Raw genomic sequence first — 22,012 nt, forward strand, 5'->3', positions numbered from 1 at the left:
CGGGAAGCCTGCTTCTCCCTCTCTCACTCACCTGCTTGTGTTCCCTCTCTTGCTGTGTCTCTCTCTGTCAAATAAATAAATAAAATCTTAAAAAAAAAAAAAAGGTCGCGTTCCGAGGAGTGTGGCTAACTGTGTCCCATGCTGCAGAGGCCGAAGACGACAAGATTGAAAGCCATCCGCTGGATCGCACAACCAGAGGTCCTAGCGAGTCACAGGATCCTTCCCAGGGCATTTATGGGGAAGAGGTGGGAAGGAAGACCAGCCAGGGTCGGCGGGCGATGTGTGAGCCTGAGTCCAGAACTTCCCTGAGCTCCCCAACTACCTGCTTGGATGTGTCCCAGACATTTCAGAAGCAGCCCGTCCAACACCTGCCGACCCGCCTCCTCCGATCTGCCTGTTTTTCTCATCCGAGTAACCGCACCTCCAGCAGGTGTATAACCCGGAAGGCTCCCACTCATTCGGCCCTTACATCCAGTCCATCAGCGGGTCCCATCGGCACCACCTTCGAAATGCATTCTGACCTGGGCCCGTCCGACCATCTCTTCCACCCTAAGACAAGCCACCACCATCATCTCGAACCTGGGCCTCCTCTCCCGCCTTCCTCCGATGGGTTCTCCAGGTCTTCTAAACGTATACATCAGATCCTAGCATTCTCTGACTTCAAACCTTTCAACCATTTACTGCTGCGTCACAAATGAATTCCAAGTGCCTTACCACTCCCTGCAAGGCCCGCACGGGCATCCGGGATCTGGGGCCCTCGGCACTACCCATCAGCCACACTGGTTTTGCCCCTTCTCCAGCGCACCTGATTTTCTCCTGCCTCAAGGATTTTGAACGGCTTCTTTGCGGTCTGTTTTGAAGGCAAGTCTTCCTGTCTAGAATACGCTTCCCCTCGGCAGCCCGGGTGGCTCACTTAAATGTCTGCCTTGGGCTCAGGTCATGACCCCAGGGTCCTGGGACTGAGCCCTGCAGCACTGTGCTCTCTGCTCAGTGGGGAGCCTGCTTCTCCTTCTCCCACTCCCCCTGCTTGTGTTCCCTCTCTCTGTCGGATAAATAAATAAAATCTTCAAAAAAAGATATAATATATATGCTTCCCGTCCAACCTCGTACTTGATTAGCTCCCGCTTCAATGGACTTCCTCTGTGACGTCTTCCCACCCCCCTACTCCCCTTCCCTACTCCACTACCCCACTGTCCCCCTGCCTCCCTGTTCTTTTCCTTCAAGCACGAAGCACAACTCACAATGACCCATTTGTATGTTGAGTTGTTCAAGTCCGTTTCTACTCCTAGACGGGCGACTCCACGGGGAAACGATGGCGTCTATCTTGTTCAGACTTAAATTTCCTTGCAATGTGTGTCTGACACACGATGACTAATTCACGGGCCCTGGCTGCCCCCTGCATCTCTTCCGGTTCCCTACCTACCGTGGGTGCCTCGCCAGCCTGCCTGGCCCCCTTTTCTCACTCTCCTGCCTCTGAAAAACCACCCACCTACAATGAAAGTCGAGAAGCTCCTTACTCGTCCCTTCCCCACCTCTGCTCGGGCACCGTGAAGCATTTCCTGACTGCCCCCCCCATACACGATGATCTGCCCCTGTGTTGAACCCCAAAGTATTTTATAACTAATGGCCGTCCACCTGTGTGGCCTGACTGCTAGAGTGAAGGCTCCGTAAATCTGGGGGCTGCCAGGGCTGGAAACCACCCCCCTAAAGTCATCTTCAAGTTCTCGTGAGCATCGGAACCACAGGATGAGCTTATCAGAACACAGAATCCCAGGCGCCAGAGAACACTCCAGTAAGACTCTGCATGGCTTCTAGCACTTTACAGCTCCGATGCCCGCCGGTCTAAGAACCTCTTAACAAGTCAACTTGAACTGAACAGAATCCCCAGACCCAAGACTCAGTCTTGGGAAAGGGGGGAGTCCAGAGGTCGACCATCCCTACCTTTCTTCCTCCAAGATGAACGAAGACTCAAGTGACTTTATTTGTCTTTTTGTTTTAATCCCCTCCCTGCTCCAACTCTCAAAGAAGTACCCAGAAAGCAAACACACAGAAGCTCAAAGAGCCAAGGCAAGCCAGCCCAAGATAAGCAGGCTCCCTCCCACAGGGGCCAAAGTCTGGATGCCGGGGTCTCCACTCAGAGCCTGGTAGTAAAAGCTGGTGCAGAATAAGGCGGTTCCCGAGGCCAGCAGTAACCCGGCCTGAAGGAGATACAAGAACACAGGCCAGTAAGAGATGGGCAGACCGAGCGCGAGCGGGTGGGGCTTGGTCGAGGTTAGGCGTGGGGTCAGATTACCCAGAGGGGTTTTCTGCAGTGGGGCACCCCTAACAGGGCCAGGCTGTGTATGAAGTGGTGTTTGTTGGCCTTGTCAAACAGCTGTAAGGAAAAGAGAAAGGTGGGTGAGGGTGGGTGCCATTTCCCCAGCAACGCGGGAGCCTGGATCCCATTCGGCCCCCAACTTGAGTCGGGCTGGCCTCCCGCGCAGGCACCCACGGCTCAGGCCGGCCGCCCTCGGCGCTCCGGGGCCCCGCGCCCCGCCCCTCCGCGGCTCCCCGCGGCGACCCCCGACTCTGGGCGCCCGGAGACCCGGAGGCGGGGAGCCCCAGCGCGGGTACTTCACCTCCTTCCCGTAGGCATCCGGAAACTGGGCGCCTGTGGAGGGAGAGGCAGAGGTTACCCGTCGGAGCGCCGGCCTCGCCCGCCCCAGCTCCCGGCGGGACCCAGGGGGACCTGGCGACAAGGAGTGTCCCCAGGACGCCTCTGATTGGTGGAAGCACGCACGGGCACTGCTGGGAACCAAACCGGACCCGGCTGGAGGGGCTGTAAAAGGGTCGGGGCTCCGAGGGCTGTCTGGCACTTCCCCCAGGCCCCACCCCTGCACTAGACACCCCCCCCCACCCCGCAACGGGCGTCGCAGTGTGAGCTGCGTCCCCAGCCCCTGACCGTGCGCCCCGTAGGAGGCCAAGCCCAAGGCCCCGGCTCCGGACAAGGCGCCCAAGCGGCGGAAAGCAACACCCGGCCCGGCCATGGCAGTGGACGGTCACGCGCCGGACGAACACCGCCCAGGCCACCCGAGAGGCCAGCCAATCCCGGTCTCCCATGCAAATGAAGTCCACAAGTGCCCAATCCAGGCCGTGTTCATTTCAGCGCCCGGGTCTTCACCCGGGTACTTGCGCCTTTGTAAAACCTCGGCTGAGTGGCGAAGCCGTCTGGCGGGCGGAGAAACGGGAACCAATTAGGGGCGGAGGAGCCGAGCGCTGAGGGGCGGGGCTGGGAGGCGGGACTAGAGGATTTGCGTCACGGATTGGCCCACTTTCAAAGTTGATCGCTTCTTCTAACACCTACCCCCCCCCACCTCCGGCCAGTTTCCAAAGATCCCGGTCCCCACGCAAAGTTCCGCCCCTTTCCCCACTGGCTCCTCCTTTCCAGCTTTAAACCAGACCCACTCCCAAAAAGAGGCGGCCGCTCGGGTAGCCAAGCCCCACCCATCGCCGCCAAACCCCGCCCACTGTCGAGATGGTTCCTCCCACAGATGCAAGGCCCCGCCTTCTTCACATGATGCTCCGCCCCCTACAGTCTCCCCCCGCCCACCCCCGCGCCCCCAACCCACCAACCCCCAGAGCCCCGAGGGTGGGAGACCTAGGGAGGGGGGATGTCTCCACCCTGCCCTGGCCCGTTTCGTCCATCCGTCGGTCTGTCCGCTCCCGCCCCCTTCCACCGTCTCCAATCCCCCCACACTCTGGAGGGCGGGCGGGCGGGCAGGCGGGTGCGAGCGAGGGGTGTGCGCCGCTCTCTCCGCAGGGGGCGGGGGAGGCGGCCGCGCGGTGACGCGCGGGGCTGCTGCGGCTGCTCCGCCGGCGGATCATCACTCTCGGGCTGGGATGGACGCGGGGCGGGTGGGCCCTGGCGCGCGGAGCCAGGAGTCCGGGCCTCCCGGCTGCTGAGCGTCCCCCGAAGCCTCCCCCTTACCCCCGCTTCCCCTACTAGGAGCCCTGTCGACCCCCACCCTGGGGCTTCAGACTCGACTCCCGCCCTCCTCTGACTCCCTGGACCTCCCCCTCCCGCCCGCCCTCGGGATCGACTAGATCCCTCCCCCTCCCCGAGGATTCCGGCTGGATCCCGGCCCCTGCACCGCAGATCCTGCGCTCCCGGGCTCCGGGCCCCTGGGGATTGCCGTGGACACCTCCTCCCGCACCCGATCCCTTAGGATCTTCCGCCTGTACCACCTTCTGGTCCCTCGAAGACGGCCCACGGAGCCAGTGGATCCCCAATCCAGTCCTTTCTTGTTGCCCCTTCTTCGCTCCTCCGGCCCCACTGCGGGGTTCCCTGTTCTTGGGTTCCTCCTGACCCCATCCCCTACCTCTCCTTTCCCCGGGGATCGACTGGATCCCGGCCCCGCCCCCCGGGGCTGGGGCGATCCCCCTCCCCCGCCCGGTGAGGCGCTGCGGGCGGGGGCTGGGCCTGCGGGGCCGCGGGGGCTCAGAGGCCGCCGCCCCCCTCCCGAAGCCCGTCCGCCCCCTACTCGGAGCCCTGGATGGAGGCACCACGGCCCCAGGGCTGAGCCAGGTAGGAGCTAAGCCGGGCCGGGAGGAGGGGGGTGCGTGGCGGTCCACTGGGGTCTCCTTTCCCCATCTCTCGCCCTGCGCCTGGTTTCCCCCCAGCCTGCTCTGTCTGCGTGTCTCCGCCTAGGGATGCTCTCGCCGTGTCTCTGCGTCTCGGTCTCTTTGTCTCTGCCTCTCTCCAGCCCATGAATGATCCTTTGAATGGGCCCACAGACCCCGTGTGTTCCCATCTCCCCCTCCCCCTCCTTCTCCCCTTCCCGGCCAAGCCATTTTCCCCACTGCAGGAAGGGGGGGGCTGCGGCCTGAGCCCCCCTCCCTCAATTCTCCCCGGCTGGGGGAGTCAGGCCCGGGCAGGAATGGAGAGAGCAAGCCAGAGAGGGATACGGAGAAGGAGGGGGAGTAAGATGTGGCAGACAGAGATGGGGAGAGAAAATGGGGGAGACAGAGGTAGGAATGAGGGGAGAGGGAGAGGGAGAGAGAGAGAGAAGGGGCTTCAGGGAGAAACGTGGGGAAGAGGTTTGAAGGAGAGAGATGAGAAACGGCTGAGGAGGGAGATGTGGAGGAGAGAGAAGGAAAAAGACTGGAGGCAGAAGCCGGAGCAAGCTGGAAGAGGCCGGGGAAGATGCTCTCAGGGAGCGCTATGGAGGGGAGAGCGATGGGGGGAGGGCTCCAGTGGGAGGGAAGAAGGGAAAGAAGCTGGCAGCCAGGAGGCCCGGGGCCCAAAGTACCTGAAGTGGGGGGGGGGCAGAGTCAGACCGTGTTAGTAGGAGGGGGTGGGGGGGTAGGGCTATGGAAGCCGAACACAGCCCTGCACGGACAGAGGAGATCCTGAGGGAGCCAGCCCCAAGCCCCCTCCTGCTGATGGGGGACAGGAGTTCAAGAGGACCTGGAGAGGGGGAGGGCATGACTGGGTGTGTGTGGTAAGGATTCCTGTGTCCTCATCTCTGGAATAAATTGACACCTGCAGAGAGCCTGGCTCCGAAAAGCCCGCGTCAGCAAACAGCTCTGGCGGCTGCCGGGGGGGGGGGGCAGGGGGGGCTTGCTGAAATGACCTGGGTGTCTGCCCCTTCGGTCGGATCTTGTCTCTCTCTTCCTGCCCCTGCTGTCCTGAGCATCCAGGCATCAGAACAGCAACTGTGGGGGGGCCGGCAAGGGGAAGGGGAGGTAAAGAGCTGGGATGGGACGAGAAGAAAAGCCGAGGTTTGCCCCCCAGGACGTGGGTCAGAATACCATGCGTGGAAGAGGCATCTGGGCTCCAGGGCTGTTCGACACTGTGTGTGTGTGGGGGGGGGTGTCGGTGGCTGCATCTGATGCCCTCCAAACCCACCTCAGCACCCCTTCTCCCCAGCCAGAGGCCTGGTCACTAGGGCTAGCCTCTGATTGGCCGACAAGGGGCAAGAGGCGGGTCTTTAGGGTTCTCTATGCCCCAATCTCCCGCTCCCCTCAATATATACACTTCTTTCTCTCTGCTAAGGTTGGGGAAAACTCTAGCATTCTCACTCACGCCTCTGCCCTCCTGCCCTGAACGGACCCCATAGCCAAGCCAGCCCCTTCCCCTCTTCCCCCAGACCCCCCTCCAGGGTTAAAACTGCAGCCGGTTGCCGAGGTAACATTGCGGGGCAGCATCCCGTCGCCCAGCAACCGGCTGCAGGATCACGCATCTGTCCCTGGATTTGCCCCTCCAGCAGCATCCCCTCCCTGCTCCAGCCCCTGCCTCAAGGCACCTTAACTTCTGATGGAGGAAACGACGAAGACCTGGGGGGAAAGGGATCCGTCCCCTCCTCTGGTGCACAGATCCTTAGGGAACGGGCTGTTGAAGGGAGGAAAAGGTGTTCGGACTGTGTGGCCCCAAGAATGGCCTGGAGTGGGGGTTCAGTGCCCTGAAATTACAGCTCAGGAGTAATTAACACGTATAAACAAACCTGCTACTTCCTGCTAATTAATGACTTGGTATTTTTATTTTCTCTTCCTTGTCTATCTCATCCCTCCCAGGGAGGTGGGAACTGGGACTCCTGAGTCCCCGAGGAGAGCCTGCCTGGGAGGGATAAAGCAGCTGGAAGGCGGGGGGGCATGCTGGGTCCGGGGAGCTGGCCCTCCTCCTCCTCCTCTGGTGCTGTCCTGGGCGTATATCACGTCCCGACCCTATCCCTAGCCTTAGACTTTTCTATCTGGGTCCCTGCTTTGGGGATGGGGGTTGCTGGGGATGGTGGGGGCGGCAGGGGGCCTGAGGGTGGCAGAAGGGGGGCAACTTGGTCTGAATTCCAAGTCACTAACCACTTGTCTCTTGTTTCCCTGTTCCCTTCTGTCTGCCCTGTCCGATGTCCCTTCCCTTCTTCCACTTCTCTGTATTTTTCTGTCTGTCTGTCTGTCTCTTGCACACCCCGTCCCTCCGCCCCGCAGCCCCGGCCTGCCTTCACCTTCTCCCACTTCCTTCCCCTTCCCCACCCCTTGCCCCCTCCATGGAGAGGAACAGACCCTTTCTCTGTCCAGTCTAACCCAGGTCCCTCCCCACCCCCCTCCTCCCTCCTTTCCCCCGCCCCCTCCTCCCTACTGGGGCGAGGGGGGGCCTCCCTCCCTCTCCCCCCCCTTCTCTCTCTCTCCGAGGGGGGGGGTCCCGGGGAGGGAGGGGGGGTCCCCCGATCAGCATGTGGCTCCTGGCGCTGTGTCTGGTGGGGCTGGCAGGGGCTCAACGGGGGGGAGGGGGTCCCAGCGGCGGCTCCCCGGGCGGCCCGGGCCTGGGCCTCAGCAGCCTCGGGGAGGAGCGCTTCCCAGTGGTGAACACGGCCTATGGGCGAGTGCGCGGTGTGCGGCGCGAGCTCAACAACGAGATCCTGGGCCCCGTCGTGCAGTTTTTGGGCGTGCCCTACGCCACGCCACCCCTGGGCGCCCGCCGCTTCCAGCCGCCCGAGGCCCCCGCCTCGTGGCCCGGCGTGCGCAACGCCACCACCCTGCCGCCCGCCTGCCCGCAGAACCTGCACGGGGCGCTGCCCGCCATCATGCTGCCCGTGTGGTTCACCGACAACTTGGAGGCGGCCGCCACCTACGTGCAGAACCAGAGCGAAGACTGCCTGTATCTCAACCTCTACGTGCCCACCGAGGACGGTAAGGGCGCGGGCACCAGGCTGGGCACCCCGCGGACGCAGCCCACACGCGTGCACGCAGACCCCCTGCCCTGCGCGACCCGCCGGGCCCCCCGGGAGAGGCCGCGGGTCCTTGTAGGCTGCGCGGGCCCTCCCAGGCTGTCGCAGGAGCACTCCCGCAGACAGCCACCCCGGAAGGTCCTGGTGCCCGCAAGGCGAGCCGCAGGTACCAAGCTGGGCTTAAAGACCCCATCCCCGCCGAGGCACACGCACACTGGCCCCTGACGGGGAGCCGGCATTGGAAGCATCTGGCCCTGCCTAGACGCCCACTCCGGCGCTGGCCCACCTCCCACCCCAGACCTGGGCTTGTCCCTGAGCAGTACCCCCTTTGGTTCCTTCTACAGCTCAGAGACCACAGAGAAGTCTCCTTCTTCCTCCCGGGGTGCACAAGCACCCTTCCGTGTGTTGCACCATTGCACGCCCAGTGCCGCCCCGAGCTTAGTGCTCCTTCCTTCCAAAGCTCTGTCCCCTGATCCCTACACACCCCCCTCATTCACAACACAGCCCACCCATCCTCATGAGAACATCTTTCCCTCTGGGCTCTGGGACCCCCCCCACCCCGACCGGCTCTCCTGGGGAAGGAGCTGTCCAGTTCACCCCCTGCCCCCGCAGTGCTCCCAGCCCCCAGCACAACGTCCTGGAAGGTCATCCACCAGCCAGCCTTCAGCCCCGGGACTATATCTCACAGTACCTGCCTGTCTCCTGCAGAGGTGCTCAGCCCGACTTCAGCTGGCCCCAAGCCCAACCTCATGAACAGCCCCGTGTTATCCTTCTGACTCTCCGTATCACTACTTCAGAACACCCCAGCACCGCCACAGGGACCCCCCCACTCCTACAACATCCCCCGCAGGCCGTTTTCTGCCAACTGTATGTACACACAGGCCTGGTACCCAGGAAGCCCTGTATGGACTCCGTAGGCCCCCACTACCTGCACGTCAGGGGCGCACATACCGTGATACCCCGGGAACCGCAACTCGTCCGCACGCAGGGTCAGGAACCTCACCAGCCTGCACGCTGACCACGTGCTCCAATGTGCCACGTAGCCAGACTCCCAGTGCCCGCACGCAGCACACACCCCAGCGCCTCTCGGAAGCCGTGGACCCTATTGCCCACTTAGACCGGTGCTCGCCAGTATCCCCGGATACAGGTCATGTGTCCTAGTAACACCCCTACAGAGACCTTGGCCCCAGTAACCTTCCATGTGGCCACTCACACCACAGTGCCCAAAGCCCTCAACACTTCCCTAGCATCGCTTACCCCAGCTCTGCCTAGAGACCCCCTGTGTCCCAGCTCGGGCTGGGACAGCACGCCCAGCAAGCCTACACCCTTCCCGCAGATCGAGCACTCGAACACCTCACTCCCAGCTCCTCGGGTACCAGCCATCCACCCTCTGCTCCTCCTACCAGCCGTGCACCCTAACCCAGTCCCACCCCTCCCGTGGTAACCATGCCTCCGCAACCCAGGCCCGCAGCGCACACAAGGATCCCCCGCTCCAACCCCGTGCCCATCCCATTCTTAACCCCAATACACTCCGGACGCCCTCCCCAACACCGTCACGCCCTCCACGGGAGAGCCATCCACTCCACATCCCCCTGCCCTCTCGTGGGCCCCCTGCCCCAGCAGCCTGCCCTCCACAATGGCCTCTGAATCATTCACCCCAGGACCTCCGCACAGCCTGCCATCTCCGTGCTCTCCACTCGCGGGCTCTCCCCCCGGCTCCTGCCTCCTCGTAGGCTGGCCACGCCGGTGTCCCCCTCCGTGGGCTATCCCCTCGCCCCTCACATGGACCATCCAGCCCAGACTTCCCACCAATGGGCTGTCCAGCCCAGCACCTCCAGACACAATGTCCACCCTGCCCCCACAGCACCTATGCCCACACCTTCTGTATTTTTAACCATCGCTTATCACAGACCTGCCTGGGGCCTGACACATGCAGGTGATCTCACTGAATCTTCACACCAGCTCTGCAAGGAAGAGGTTGACTCAGGCATGAGCACGCACACACACACACACACACACACACACACACACACGCACATTAATCTCATGCTCACGCGTGCCCTGCTGACTTCATCCCCATCCCCATCCTGTTGTAGAGAACAGACCCCAATCCTAATGGGTCCCTATGGGGCTGTCATCACCAGCTGGGAGGAGCCTTCCAGAGGCTGGCCTGGACCTCGCCGACCCATCCCTCCCCATGCCAATGAGAAGCCAATCAGCGAGGGGAACCCCCTCTGCTTTCTGGCTTCCAGCTTTTTGGCCCGATTCCCCCTTCTGCAAGGAGCCTGGAACCAAACTCTGAGCCCTGCCTGAGGTCTTTCCGTGACCAGGGGCACACTTCATACCTCCCAGCACCTCCTGGCCGCTTATGTGTCAGGGTGGCTCAGGGCGCTGTGTTTCCTGTTCCCTATTTGTGGACTGAACCCCGAATTGGGGAGGGGGGCTTTCTGGCATTAGAGCAGTGTTGGGCCGGGGACTGGGTGGGCCGGGGGGCGGGAGGTGCTGATGTCCCCGGTGGCGAGTTGACCGTTCTTGGTGGGGGGAGAATAGGCCTGGGTGAGGGATGAGGTTGGGGGGCGCAGAGGGAAGAGGTGGAGAGGAGGGCAAGACCTGATGACCCCTTTCCCTGCTTCGCCCCACATCGGGGAGGTGGGGTGAGAAGCCAGGTCCCCGAGTGCGGATGGGAGAGGAATGCTGGCCGGGTGAGACGCTGGGCAGGCGGACAGGCGGCCCTTGCTGACCTGGCCCCAGCACTCCAGTGGGGGAGCCAAGGGCTTGAAGGGGCCGTGAGCTGCAGGGGCGGGCGGCCCCCAGTCCCACACTACGCTCTGCCTTCTAGATCTTCTAGATGGGCCCTTTCTGCTGCCGCCCCTCCCTCGCAGCCTGGGGGAGCAGGCAGGTGCTGGGCAGGCCCCGGAGAGGGCCCAGTGTGAGTGGAGGCGCTGGTGGCACAGCTGGCCATGGCCTCCCCGGCTTGGGGCTTGGGGCTTGGGGCTTGGGGCTTGGGGCGGGCCTCCCCTCCCCACCCCACCCCCACCTCTAACACCATTTCGTTTCCAGCAATTAGCAAACACTTCTCCAAGCCAAGTCGCTATGTCTTAAAACAGGCCTCAGCCCACTCAGGCAGCCCACCCCACCCCCCAAACCCAGCCTTTTCTTTGGGGCATGACTTTTTCCGGGGAGGGGAAACAAATTTGGGTTGTAGAAAACGTTTTTCTCTTTTCTTGGTTTCTTTTTCTTGCAAACGAATTTTGCTTTTTTTGGCTTATTTTTTCTGCCCTCCACCCTCCCCTTTTCTGCTTTCTGTCCTCCCCTCCCCATCCACCACCTCCCCCCGACCCCCATCTTTCCCCACAAAATTGTCCTTTTTTCTCTGTTTTGTGTTCCCGGTCTTAGGTCCGCTCACAAAAAAACGTGACGAGGCGACGCTCAATCCGCCAGACACAGGTAGATTTAAAAACCCCGCTGCTGCATGTGGTTGTTGATTAGAGGACGCTCAAGGCCCCGCCCCTAACTAAATGCCCCTCCCACCCCCGCGGCCCTCAAGGCCCCCCCAGTCGTTTCTCCCAACTAAAAACGAAAAAGAAAAGAAAAGAAAAATTTGTAATAATTGGAAAAAAGAATTACGAAAACTTCAAACGAAATTTGAACAATGTTGGACCCACTAGTGAACCTGCAAGCAAAGCCAAACACAGCCAAAATTTAAGTGAAAAAAGAAATTGGAATGTCAGAGGGGAAAAAAAAAAAACCCACCAAAGAATTGGATAAAACATTTAGAGTTCGGCAGCAATTCGGACTGTTTGGAAACTTGCAACATGTAACATTTGAAAAAACAAAACAAAACCAAACCAACTTTAATTTGGAGTAAAACTACATTTGAAAAAAAAAAATTTAAGTTGGCAAATTGATGGCACAATTGAAACATCAGAAACAAACCTAAAATTTTCAAAAGCCTGTCAGACGCAGAAAATGCAAACATTTAAAGCGCATTAAAGAATCTGGAAATTTTTGAAAACAGGGCCCAATATCTTGAAGTTTCACCACAAAATTTTGAAAAAAAAAATGCAAAGAACTTTTTTCTTTTTTTCTTTTTTTCCAAAAAAAAAAAATGGATCTTTTTGGTTTTTTGGTTTTGGTTTTTTGGTTTTGGTTTTTTTTTCTTTTCTTGTTGAATCTGCCCCCCCGAGAGCTTCTCGCTTTTTGGTTGTTGTTGTTTTTTTCTTTCTTTCTTCTTTCTTGATCCTGTTTTTTTGGTTGTTGGTTTTGAATTTCTTGTTGCCCCGGCCCCCCCTCCCTGCTCCTTCCCTTTCCAACCCCCTCCTCCCCCCACACTGGGAGTGGAGGTGCAGGGTGGGGAGGAGGGGGGTAACTGAGGACTTGAAGAGAGAGGGTCTTGCAGGGAGGAGGCTCCCGCCTGAGTCTGGCTGGAAGGCCACCGAAGGTTCCAGAAGGAGGGCAAGAGCAGGGTTTGGGGAGGACACGGAGAGGGCAGAGCCCACCAGTGGAGGGAGGTGGCAGAGAAGGTCTTAAGAGACTGGAGGCCACAAGCTGTCTGCAGGGGTGGGGGGAACCTCTCAGTGTCCTGTGGGCTCACCTTCTGTCAGGAGAAAGTTTCTAGCGGGAGGACGGAGGCGAGCAGAGCCGCTGGGGACTTGGAGGCCCGGGCTAGTCAGGGATTGCGAATGTCGCAAGAGAGGAGGGCCTGTGGACCGTGGGGGACCCCAGCCCAGCGCCGTGGCGGAATCATGGGGAGCTGCTAGGAAGGGTACTTGGTATTGCCTTGGGGGCCGTGGCAAGTCCTCCCAGACTGTCCCCTCTTATGGAATCCGTCAGGCCTCAGCCCGGTGATTCATGGGATCCTTTGGGGACAGGGCAAGAGGGGTGTCTAGTGCAGAAGCCAGGGTCGGGTCAGTGTTGGGGGGGGTTCTGGGACTAGAGAGCTGTACCCTGGCTTTATCAAGCAGGCTCGTCCCCACCCCGCCTCCTCCTGCCACGGTAATTAGGCTGGGGGTTGCCATGGTAACTGGGGAGGTGACCTAGAAAGGAATTAGGGCGGGGAGGAGACCAGGCCCCCAGGGACCCTAGGCTGGCACCCCTCACCCACAGACCGGGCTGCCACGTGGACCTGAGACCCAAGGCTTGAGTCTGAGGAACGGCCCGGACCCTCCCAGCATCTCTAGCGCTAGAGTCAGCCTCGGGAGTTTTTGCTCTTCCTGGGAGCAGGAAGGAGATTTGCTGTGTGTGTGTGGGGAGGGGGTCCCCTGCATCCAGCAGATGCCCTGGGGAGGGCCCCCCCCCCACCTCTTAGGCTTCTTGGAAGGTCTGTCTGGCATTCGGAGGAGTGCCATGGGGCAGGCCGGCAGGAGGTGGGGGGGGACCTTCGGCCAGGGCTCCTGGGGAGGGAGGGAGGGGAATCCGGTCTTGCCCCCCCCCCCCGCAGGGACGGGAGAGACGTGTCCCCTGAGCTCCGGGCTGGTCCTCTGCAGGCCCAGGAGCTGGGCGGTGCTGGGGCCGGTCTGACCGTATTCTTGTCCCCCAACCCCGGCCCACCGCCCGCCCCCTCCCCACGCAGATATCCGGGACTCCGGGAAGAAGCCGGTGATGCTGTTTCTGCACGGCGGCTCCTACATGGAGGGGACCGGGAACATGTTCGACGGCTCCGTCCTGGCCGCCTACGGCAACGTCATTGTAGCCACGCTCAACTACCGGCTTGGGGTGCTCGGTGAGGGTGGGCAGCGCACTCGAGGACCTGGAGTCTGGGCGGGGCGGGGGGCGGTGTTCCTCTAGACCCCGCGGAAGCAGAATGGCTTCTGGGCTGGACGGAGCTGCCCAGAAAGGAGGCGAGGGTGCTCTGACACCCCCAGGAAGCCCCTTTCCTCCTGTGTTTCCAGGCTTTCTCAGCACCGGGGACCAGGCGGCCAAAGGCAACTACGGACTCCTGGACCAGATCCAGGCCCTGCGCTGGCTCAGTGAGAACATCGCCCACTTTGGGGGTGACCCCGAGCGCATCACCATCTTCGGATCAGGGGCAGGGGCCTCCTGTGTCAACCTTCTGATCCTCTCTCACCATTCAGAAGGTACACACACCCCCCCCCCACCGTGGCCTGCCCCTCCCCTCCCCATTCCCACACACCCCCCCCCCCAGGTCCCCCCTTCCCGCCCTGGGCAGACGCAGCCCAGCCTGAAGCCCGCCCTGTCCCGTCAGGGTTGTTCCAGAAGGCCATTGCGCAGAGCGGCACGGCCATCTCCAGCTGGTCGGTCAACTACCAGCCGCTCAAGTACACGCGGCTGCTGGCGGCCAAAGTGGGCTGCGACCGGGAGGACAGCGCGGAGGCCGTGGAGTGCCTGCGCCGGAAGCCCTCGCGGGAGCTGGTGGACCAGGACGTGCAGCCCGCCCGGTATGGGGGTGGGAGAGGGCAGGGCTGGGCCTCCACTTTCCTTGCCGGTTCCCAGGACGTTGAGGGTGAGAGGTGCCCGCGGGCGTTCCGATCGGCTTCCGGCCCCTCTGCCGGCCCAGCCTCCTTCCCTCGGGAGCCCGTCCCGAGTGCAGGCGCCCAAACAGAGCAAGGGTGCATGAGGGGCCAAGAGGCGCATCAGGGAAGACTCCCCGAGAGGCCACGTGCCCCGAAGGACTCAGGAGATTTTTGCCCGGGGCAGAAAGAAGGGCCCGGCAGGCTAGGAGCTGAGAGGAGGCCAGGGAGCAGGTGACGAGACCCTGACCCCTTCTCCCCAGCTACCACATCGCCTTCGGGCCCGTGGTGGACGGTGACGTCGTCCCCGATGACCCTGAGATCCTCATGCAGCAGGGAGAATTCCTCAACTATGACATGCTCATTGGCGTCAACCAAGGAGAGGGCCTCAAGTTCGTAGAGGACTCCGCAGAGAGCGAGGATGGCGTGTCCGCCAGCGCCTTTGACTTCACCGTCTCCAACTTTGTGGACAACCTGTACGGCTACCCGGAGGGCAAGGACGTGCTTCGGGAGACCATCAAGTTCATGTACACGGACTGGGCCGACCGGGACAATGGCGAGATGCGGAGAAAGACCCTGCTGGCGCTCTTTACAGACCACCAGTGGGTGGCACCGGCTGTGGCCACCGCCAAGCTACACGCTGACTACCAGTCCCCTGTCTACTTTTATACCTTCTACCACCACTGCCAGGCCGAGGGCCGGCCCGAGTGGGCAGACGCAGCGCACGGGGACGAGCTGCCCTACGTCTTTGGCGTGCCCATGGTGGGTGCCACTGACCTCTTCCCCTGCAACTTCTCCAAGAATGACGTCATGCTCAGCGCTGTGGTCATGACCTACTGGACCAACTTCGCCAAGACTGGGTGAGGGCCAGTGGGGCTGGGGGGACCCCCCCCCTGCAGGCTAAGGCGTGCACCCCCCCCCCCCCCGCCATCCTTAGCGCCCCGCCCCCCACTCCTCACACGGTCATTCCTCCATCATTGCCTGGGCTTCCTCGCTAGCTTTGGCTCCGGGTCTGTCTCTCCTGGCCTCTTCCTCCCTCTCTCCGGGCATTCTGCTCTCCTTCTGATGCCCTGGCTTGTGCCTCTGTGTGAGGGTTCGTGTCTGTCACTATCTACATCTCTCTGTCTTTGAATCCACTGATTCAAACTTTTTGCTTGCTGCTCTCACCCTGGCTGGCTGTCCCCTGCCTCTGTCTCTCCGTTCCTAACTGTCTCTCTCCTTCAGTCTCAGATTCTGTCTCTGCCCCTCCGTCCTCATCTCTGTCTCTGCCCTTCTGTCCTCATCTCTGCCGTCTCTGCCCCTCTGTCCTCATCTCTGCCCGTCTCTGCCCCTCCCACCTCACCTCCGCCTGCCTGCCCCTCCCACCTCACCTCTGCCTGCCTGCCCCTCCCACCTCACCTCTGCCTGCCTGCCCCTCCCACCTCACCTCCGCAGGCCTGCCCCTCCCACCTCACCTCCGCCGGCCTGCCCCTCCCACCTCACCTCTGCCTGCCTGCCCCTCCCACCTCTCCTCTGCCTGTCTCTTCTGCCTCTCGCTTCTCGGCCTTTCCTTCTGTCCCAGGGCCCTCTTGCCCCCCAGCGTCTCTGTGGGTCTCCCTGCCCATCCCTCCCCCACACGGGCGCCCGGGCCTCCCCCTCACTCCTCCTTCGCCCCGCCCTCCTGTGCCCGCAGCGACCCCAACCAGCCGGTGCCGCAGGACACCAAGTTCATCCACACCAAGCCCAACCGCTTCGAGGAGGTGGTGTGGAGCAAGTTCAACAGCAAGGAGAAGCAGTACCTGCACATCGGCCTGAAGCCGCGCGTGCGCGACAACTACCGCGCCAACAAGGTGGCCTTCTGGCTGGAGCTCGTGCCGCACCTGCACAACCTGCACACGGAGCTCTTCACCACCACCACGCGCCTGCCCCCCTACGCCACGCGCTGGCCGCCGCGCCCGCCCCCCGGCGCCCCGGGCACGCGCCGCCCGCCGCCGCCCGCCACGCTGCCGCCCGAGCCCGAGCCCGAGCCGGGCCCCCGCGCCTACGACCGCTTCCCCGGGGACTCCCGAGACTACTCCACCGAGCTCAGCGTCACGGTGGCCGTGGGCGCCTCGCTCCTCTTCCTCAACATCCTGGCCTTCGCCGCGCTCTACTACAAGCGGGACCGGCGGCAGGAGCTGCGGTGCCGGCGGCTCAGCCCCCCGGGCGGCTCGGGCTCCGGGGTGCCGGGCGGGGGCCCCCTGCTCCCCGCCGCCGGCCGCGAGCTGCCGCCCGAGGAGGAGCTGGTGTCCCTGCAGCTGAAGCGGGCCGGGGGCGTCGGGGCGGACCCCGCCGAGGCCCTGCGCCCCGCCTGCCCGCCCGACTACACCCTGGCCCTGCGCCGGGCCCCGGACGACGTACCTCTGCTGGCCCCCGGGGCCCTGACCCTGCTGCCCAGCGGCCTGGGGCCCCCGCCGCCCCCGCCGCCCCCCTCCCTGCACCCCTTCGGGCCCTTCCCCCCGCCGCCCCCCACCGCTACCAGCCACAACAACACGCTACCGCACCCCCACTCCACCACTCGGGTATAGGGGGAGGCTGGCGGGGGAGGCCCCCCTTCCCAGCCCTCCCCGCCGCCGCCGCCGCCGCCGCCGTGATCGCCGTGGCCGTGGCCGTGGCCGCCGCCGCCGTCGGGGGGCAGTGCGGCTCAGAAGGCAGGGAGGAGGACTGGCCACAGGCTTCTCGCGCGCCGGAGATGCCCCGCGGCGGGAGCGCCAGGTGGACATGGGTTTCCGCACCGGGATGCGTGTCTTTCCCATGCCGAGAGGCCCGTCCTCATCTCTGGACCGGGGCCTCGGAACAGCTGGGGGGTGTTCCGGCCCCTCCATTGGGACACCAGTCTTGGGTGTGTGGAAACGTGGACGTGTTTTCCCACGTGGAGGCGTGCTTTCTCACGAGGGGGTGTGTTTTCCCATGTGCAGGGTGAGGTGTTTTTTTTTTGCCGCCCTGGACACATGTTGACCCCCTCAAAAGAATTCCTGCGGGGATTTGTACCCCAGAGTCCCATTCCCTCCTGCCTTCTCCCCCTCCTCCCCCCCCACCTCCCCACCCCATGGAGACCCTGGAAGTGGTGTGTTCCCGGACAGTGACCCTTGGGAAGGAACCGAGGAAATCAAGTCGTCCCCCCCCCTCCCACTGCGTGCCCCCCCCACCTGCCCCAGCAAAGCATGTTTATCCCCCGTGGCCGATGTCAGATGAAGCCAGTGCTCCGGGTGGGATTCCCTGCCAGGGGGAAGGGAGGAGATCCGTGGGTCCCTGGGCTGCCTGGGAACTTGTTTTCCCACGGGTCCAGGACACATCTCTCTGAGTGGAAACATGTTCTTGCATGTGGATGTGTGTTTTCCCATGCAGACGGCCCCTTTCCTGCCAGCTTTCCCCCGAGGTCCCCCAGACATGAGGCCTAGCACTTAGCTCCTCCCCACCACCCAGTAGGTGGGAACAGACTTCAGACTGACCGAAGCGAAGCGGAGCGGGGAGGACGTACAAATCCTGGGGGCAGACCTCGGCCACTCTCCCCCACCCAAGAGCGGTCAAGTCGGGGGGCGTGGCATGCCACCCGCGGAGGCCATGCATGTTTGACCAAAGCCCTTCCTGGGGTCTGAGAACAGCCTTTCCCTCAGTTCTCAGACCACCGCTCACCCGTGCCAAACTGGGTTAGGTGGGTTTGGGGGGGGAGACCCCCAAAATGTTCCAAGGATTCCCCAGGCCTGGGCCAGGGCAGGTAAATTATGGGGACAAATGGGATATGGGGGACGGAAGTGGCAGCGAAAGGGGTCCTGCCTGTGTCTCTCCTCCCTTCCCTGTGTCTCATCCCTCCCTCTCTGCCTCAGTGTCCCTCCTTCCTTCTCTGTCTCCCTCCTTGAAGCCACCCAGTGTCAGTGTCAGAACACCTTCTCCCCTCAGCCGCCCACCCCCTTCTTTGACGAGGCCCCCCTTCCCTCGGCCAGGGCTGAAGGAAAGGAGCCGCGGAAAGAGGGCGCAGGGGGAAAGGCTTCACGGGACAGGCTGGGGAGAGAATGAGGTCAGCAGTGCAGAGAACAGACGGAGGGGGCGGTGGGGGACGGGGCTTGGGCGGATAGCACAGGGCGAATCTGAAAGGTCATGTGCAGTGACCGCTCCGGAGAGGAACCACCTGGGGAGAAAGGGTTTGGGCCTCTGGGGAGAAGAACGGTGTCAGGTAGGGTTTTAAGGGACACCAGTGGAGGAAAGTCCTTGTCTGCTGGGGGCGGGTTCGTTAGTGCCAAACTTGAATAGGGGGTGGGGGGCTGTCTCCCACTGACACCCAAATCCGGAATCCCTGGTCTTGGCTCCCCAGAACTCTGCCTCCTGACTGTCCCTTCTCCCACCTCCCCCCATGGAAACTTAGTTCTTTTCTGACCCCTCCCCTTGCCTGGTCTAGCTCCTCTCCAAATGGCCATGCCCTCTAAATGCTAGGGACCTGGGCCCTGAACCTTGTAGACAGACGCCCCCCCCAGACTGGGGCATGGGAGGGGGGCTGGGGGACCCCATGATTCAGCCACGGACTCCAATGCCCAGCCCCTCTCCCCAGAACAACCCCCGGACAATCCCACATCCCTGCCCCAACCCTTCGCGGCTCTGTACACATTTTTAAACCTGGCAAAAGATGAAGAGAATATTGTAAATATAAAAATTTAACTGTTGGTTGTGCCTGCTATGGTGGGTCGGGGGGCGCTTCGAGGAACTAAGCCTCAGGGCTTCCACTCGGCCGGTGAGGGAGAGGGAAGTGGTCTGAGCCCACAGCCCATTTCGGGGAGCGGCTCAGAGCACAGAAAGGGGGCAGTGGGTGCTGGGGTACGGTTGCCATGGTAGTGGGGTTGTGTGGGGAGTTCCGATTGGGGCCCAGGTGTGTGCAGAGGCCTGAGGCTGGTATAGAGAAGGAAGAGTGTGGGCTCGTGGGGGCAGACCCCAGACAGGCCAGGGGGCGCACGGGCTGGACCAGGCGACAGGCATGCCAGGTGAAGGGTCTGGCCTCTGCCAAGGCCTGGGCCCAGGCTGAAGGGCCACCCACGAGCCCAAGACTCTGCCTCTTGGCACATTGTGAGGGAGCGCCCCGGCATCATTGTGACCCGCTTGCCCCCAGGAGCCCCTGTGGCAGGCAGGCAGGCTGGCTGGATACTGTGGGCACAGTGGGCTGGGGGCCTAGGGGCCCCGGTGGCCCTAGGGACCCCCATGGCCATGGCTGAGCGGCCACGGCCCGGGTGGGCGTCGTATCACAGCTCCAACACCAACAACTGTCAGGACCTGGGCAACTCCATCCTGTTGCTGCTGGGTCTCATCATCTGCATTAATATTAGCATCAATATGGTGACGCTGGTCAGGGTGGGGCCAGGTGGGTGGGCGCCGGCCGGACGGCGGCGGCGGCGGGAGGCCTGGTGGCCAGGGCCGGCCCGGGGTCACTGTGTCCTCCCTCACCCAGCTCTGGCGCAGACTCCGTGGCTTCTTACACCAAGTGTTCCATATTGTTTATGAGAAAGGTAAGCGGGGGGGGGGGCCGGGGGTTGGGGGCGGGGGGCACAGAAGAGGCAGGAACCTGGCGAGCCAGCCCTGAGCCAGAGCCGGCCCCTTCCCCTCTCAGCGGTGGGGCCTCCCCCCCTGCGGCTCCATCCCCACCAGCCTCCCACCAGCCTCCCACCTCTCCTTGATCTACAGAAGCTTCTAAGCCATCCTCCCCGGGGAAGCCGCCCCAGCCTCCGAAGCAGAGCGCCCCTGCAGTCCACCTCCGATGTACCATGGACCCTGTGAAAATGACCGTGACCCCCCCGCCCAGTCGCCGCCACCGCCACCGCCGCTCTTCAGGCCGCCGTGCCCACCGCCCGGCAGCCTGGGTCCCCGACACGGACGACGAGGAGAAGCCCCCACACCAGCACCCAGCAGTCTGCTCCCACCACTGGGATCAGCCCGCAGACTGGCAGGGCTTTCAGCCCACGCAGAGGTTCTGGGCTCCCTGGCCCCAGGACGCCGCGGAGCCCCCTCCCCAGACCATTCGCTTCCAGCAGGCCGTGGAGGGGGGACCCCTCAAAGCGGAGATGCGCTCAGAGCTAGGCCTCGAGGCCTACGTGTACCCGGTGAACCCCCCGCCCCCCAGCCCGCAGGCCCTGAGCCACAGGAACAGCGGGGTGGGGCCGGGGGCCCAGGCTGAGCCGGAGTCGTGCGCCCCCGCCCCTGCGGCCCCACCGCCGGTCCTGGGCCCTGCCCACGTCCCCGACATCCCCCGGCGCCGCTCCTCGGGCCGCGTAGTGTATGACGCCCGAGACGTGCGGCGGCGGCTGCGGGAGCTGACCCGCGAGGTGGAGGCCCTGTCCCACTGTTACCCCCTGGGCTCCCCGTCCAGCAACGCCGTCGAGGGGACGAGCAAGGGCTGGGTGTACCGTTCTGTGACAGAGAGGTGACTGGGACGAAAATAAAAGGAAAAGAGGAGGTGGTCCGCGGTGGTGTTGGGGAAGCCAGGGCCCCCACAGTGCCCAGGGGCCCCGGTGACTCGGAGAAGGGTCTCCCTGGTCACAGGAGCCTCAGGAGCCCCAGGGACCCTCGTCAACCTCTTGGCTTCCCTGGGCCCTGCCCGCAGCTGTCTCCTAGCCCCTGATGAGGCAGGTTCCCACCTGCCGCTCTCCTGTCTTCTTTCGTGCCCACAGCAGCCCCCCAGGTCCCGGCCCAGATCCTTATGCTGACCTGCAACTAGAGGGGAGACCCCACCCCTGCGGCCCTAGCCCCTCAGCGGCCTGGTTTCGGCCGGAGCCCAGGGCTGGGCTGCAGCCCCCAGGTGTGATGTGTGCCCCCCTCCAAGCCCTGGTTTCTTTGAGCGGTGCTGCTGGGAGGGAGGACGTCCAGGCCTCCCCACGCCCCAGTCAGGACTGGATTCTCCTGTAGCCGTGAGCAGGCTTGGAGCCGAGGACCACACACGGGGGACATTCTCGAGGGCTGCCCTCTGAGACCTCACTGCTCCGATTAGCACCTGCCTGTCACCGATGAGGAGACGGAGGCTCGGGGAGGAAAAGTGACTTATTCACGGTCACACAGAGTCAGCCTGGCCCCTCAGGCTCCCACCTGCCTCAATCGACCACGGGAACTCATCAGAGCATCCCATCCACACGCAGCAGGAAAACGCAGGCCCTGCCCTGCTCCTAGACGGCCCGCATCACACGCACGCACGCACGCGCGCACGCGCATGCACAGACACGTGGACACACGCACGCGGCCGCCCGTGCGCCTGGGAGCCCAAGCCACGTGAGCGCGCCCAGGCCGAAGGACGCGGACCCCACCTTCCGTAGCAGATGCGTGCACGGAATGTGGACAGACAGGCCTTCTGTGAATCGGCCTGTTGCTCTGTTCGCTTTCAGCCGACATCATTGATCACTTTGATTCCGTTCAGTGAGTGAGTATCGAGCACCCACTCCGTGTTTAGGGGCTCGAAGGGAAACGCCCACTGGGCGTTGCCTTATTTCCGTCGAGTTGTTCACCCATCGGGCGGACAAATGACTCAAGGGCCCCAGGGCGCCACTTCCAGGGGCCCCAGTGATGAACCTGCTTCTGAACAACTCTCCTTTGTCAACAATGACACCTGTTTGTGCTTTGTGAATTTCAGGAGGTTTTCTTAAGGGGGCATCTAACAGTTCTCCGGCTGGGAGGGCTAGGTCAGTGGGAGGGCAGTTGGTTAGGAAGGAGAAAGAGCAGAGTCGGGAGTGGTCCCTGGCAGATGAAAGCAACCCGGGGCGAGTGGGAAGTCAGTCTTGCTCCGAAGCGAGGGGGCCAGTGGGCTTGGAGACCGCACCATGTTGGCTGCAACCCTTGGCCAGGAGGGATGGGGGA

General features: G+C 62.8%; 3 protein-coding genes across 3 annotated transcripts; 2 read left to right on the top strand and 1 right to left on the bottom strand.

Annotated features, from left to right (window-relative positions):
• Window positions 1–1,953: 1,953 nt before the first annotated feature.
• TMEM256 (transmembrane protein 256) lies at window positions 1,954–3,196 on the bottom strand. The gene is made up of 4 exons (XM_080825691.1): window positions 2,942–3,196; window positions 2,619–2,650; window positions 2,294–2,374; window positions 1,954–2,198 (listed from the first exon to the last, which is right to left on the bottom strand). The coding sequence occupies exons 1-4, from the start codon at window positions 3,024–3,026 to the stop codon at window positions 2,055–2,057; spliced, it is 342 nt and encodes a 113-aa protein (XP_080681817.1). The 5' UTR covers window positions 3,027–3,196; the 3' UTR covers window positions 1,954–2,054.
• Window positions 3,197–6,798: 3,602 nt separating this feature from the next.
• On the top strand, window positions 6,799–16,716 carry NLGN2 (neuroligin 2; the record flags this gene model as incomplete). The annotated part of the gene is made up of 7 exons (XM_080825637.1): window positions 6,799–7,662; window positions 11,097–11,147; window positions 13,273–13,422; window positions 13,592–13,777; window positions 13,906–14,098; window positions 14,434–15,030; window positions 15,843–16,716. Exons 1-7 carry the CDS (start codon window positions 7,206–7,208, stop codon window positions 16,714–16,716), a joined length of 2,508 nt encoding a protein of 835 aa, XP_080681763.1. The 5' UTR covers window positions 6,799–7,205.
• Window positions 16,717–19,375: 2,659 nt separating this feature from the next.
• Window positions 19,376–20,595, top strand: SPEM1 (spermatid maturation 1; the record flags this gene model as incomplete). Its single annotated transcript, XM_080825669.1, has 3 exons — window positions 19,376–19,519; window positions 19,623–19,680; window positions 19,856–20,595. 3 exons carry the CDS (start codon window positions 19,376–19,378, stop codon window positions 20,593–20,595), a joined length of 942 nt encoding a protein of 313 aa, XP_080681795.1.
• Between the last annotated feature and the right edge of the window lie 1,417 nt (window positions 20,596–22,012).

The sequence above is a fragment of the Martes martes genome (assembly GCF_963455335.1).
Source record: "Martes martes genome assembly, chromosome: 16".
In the NCBI taxonomy this organism is placed as follows: Eukaryota; Metazoa; Chordata; class Mammalia; order Carnivora; family Mustelidae; genus Martes; species Martes martes.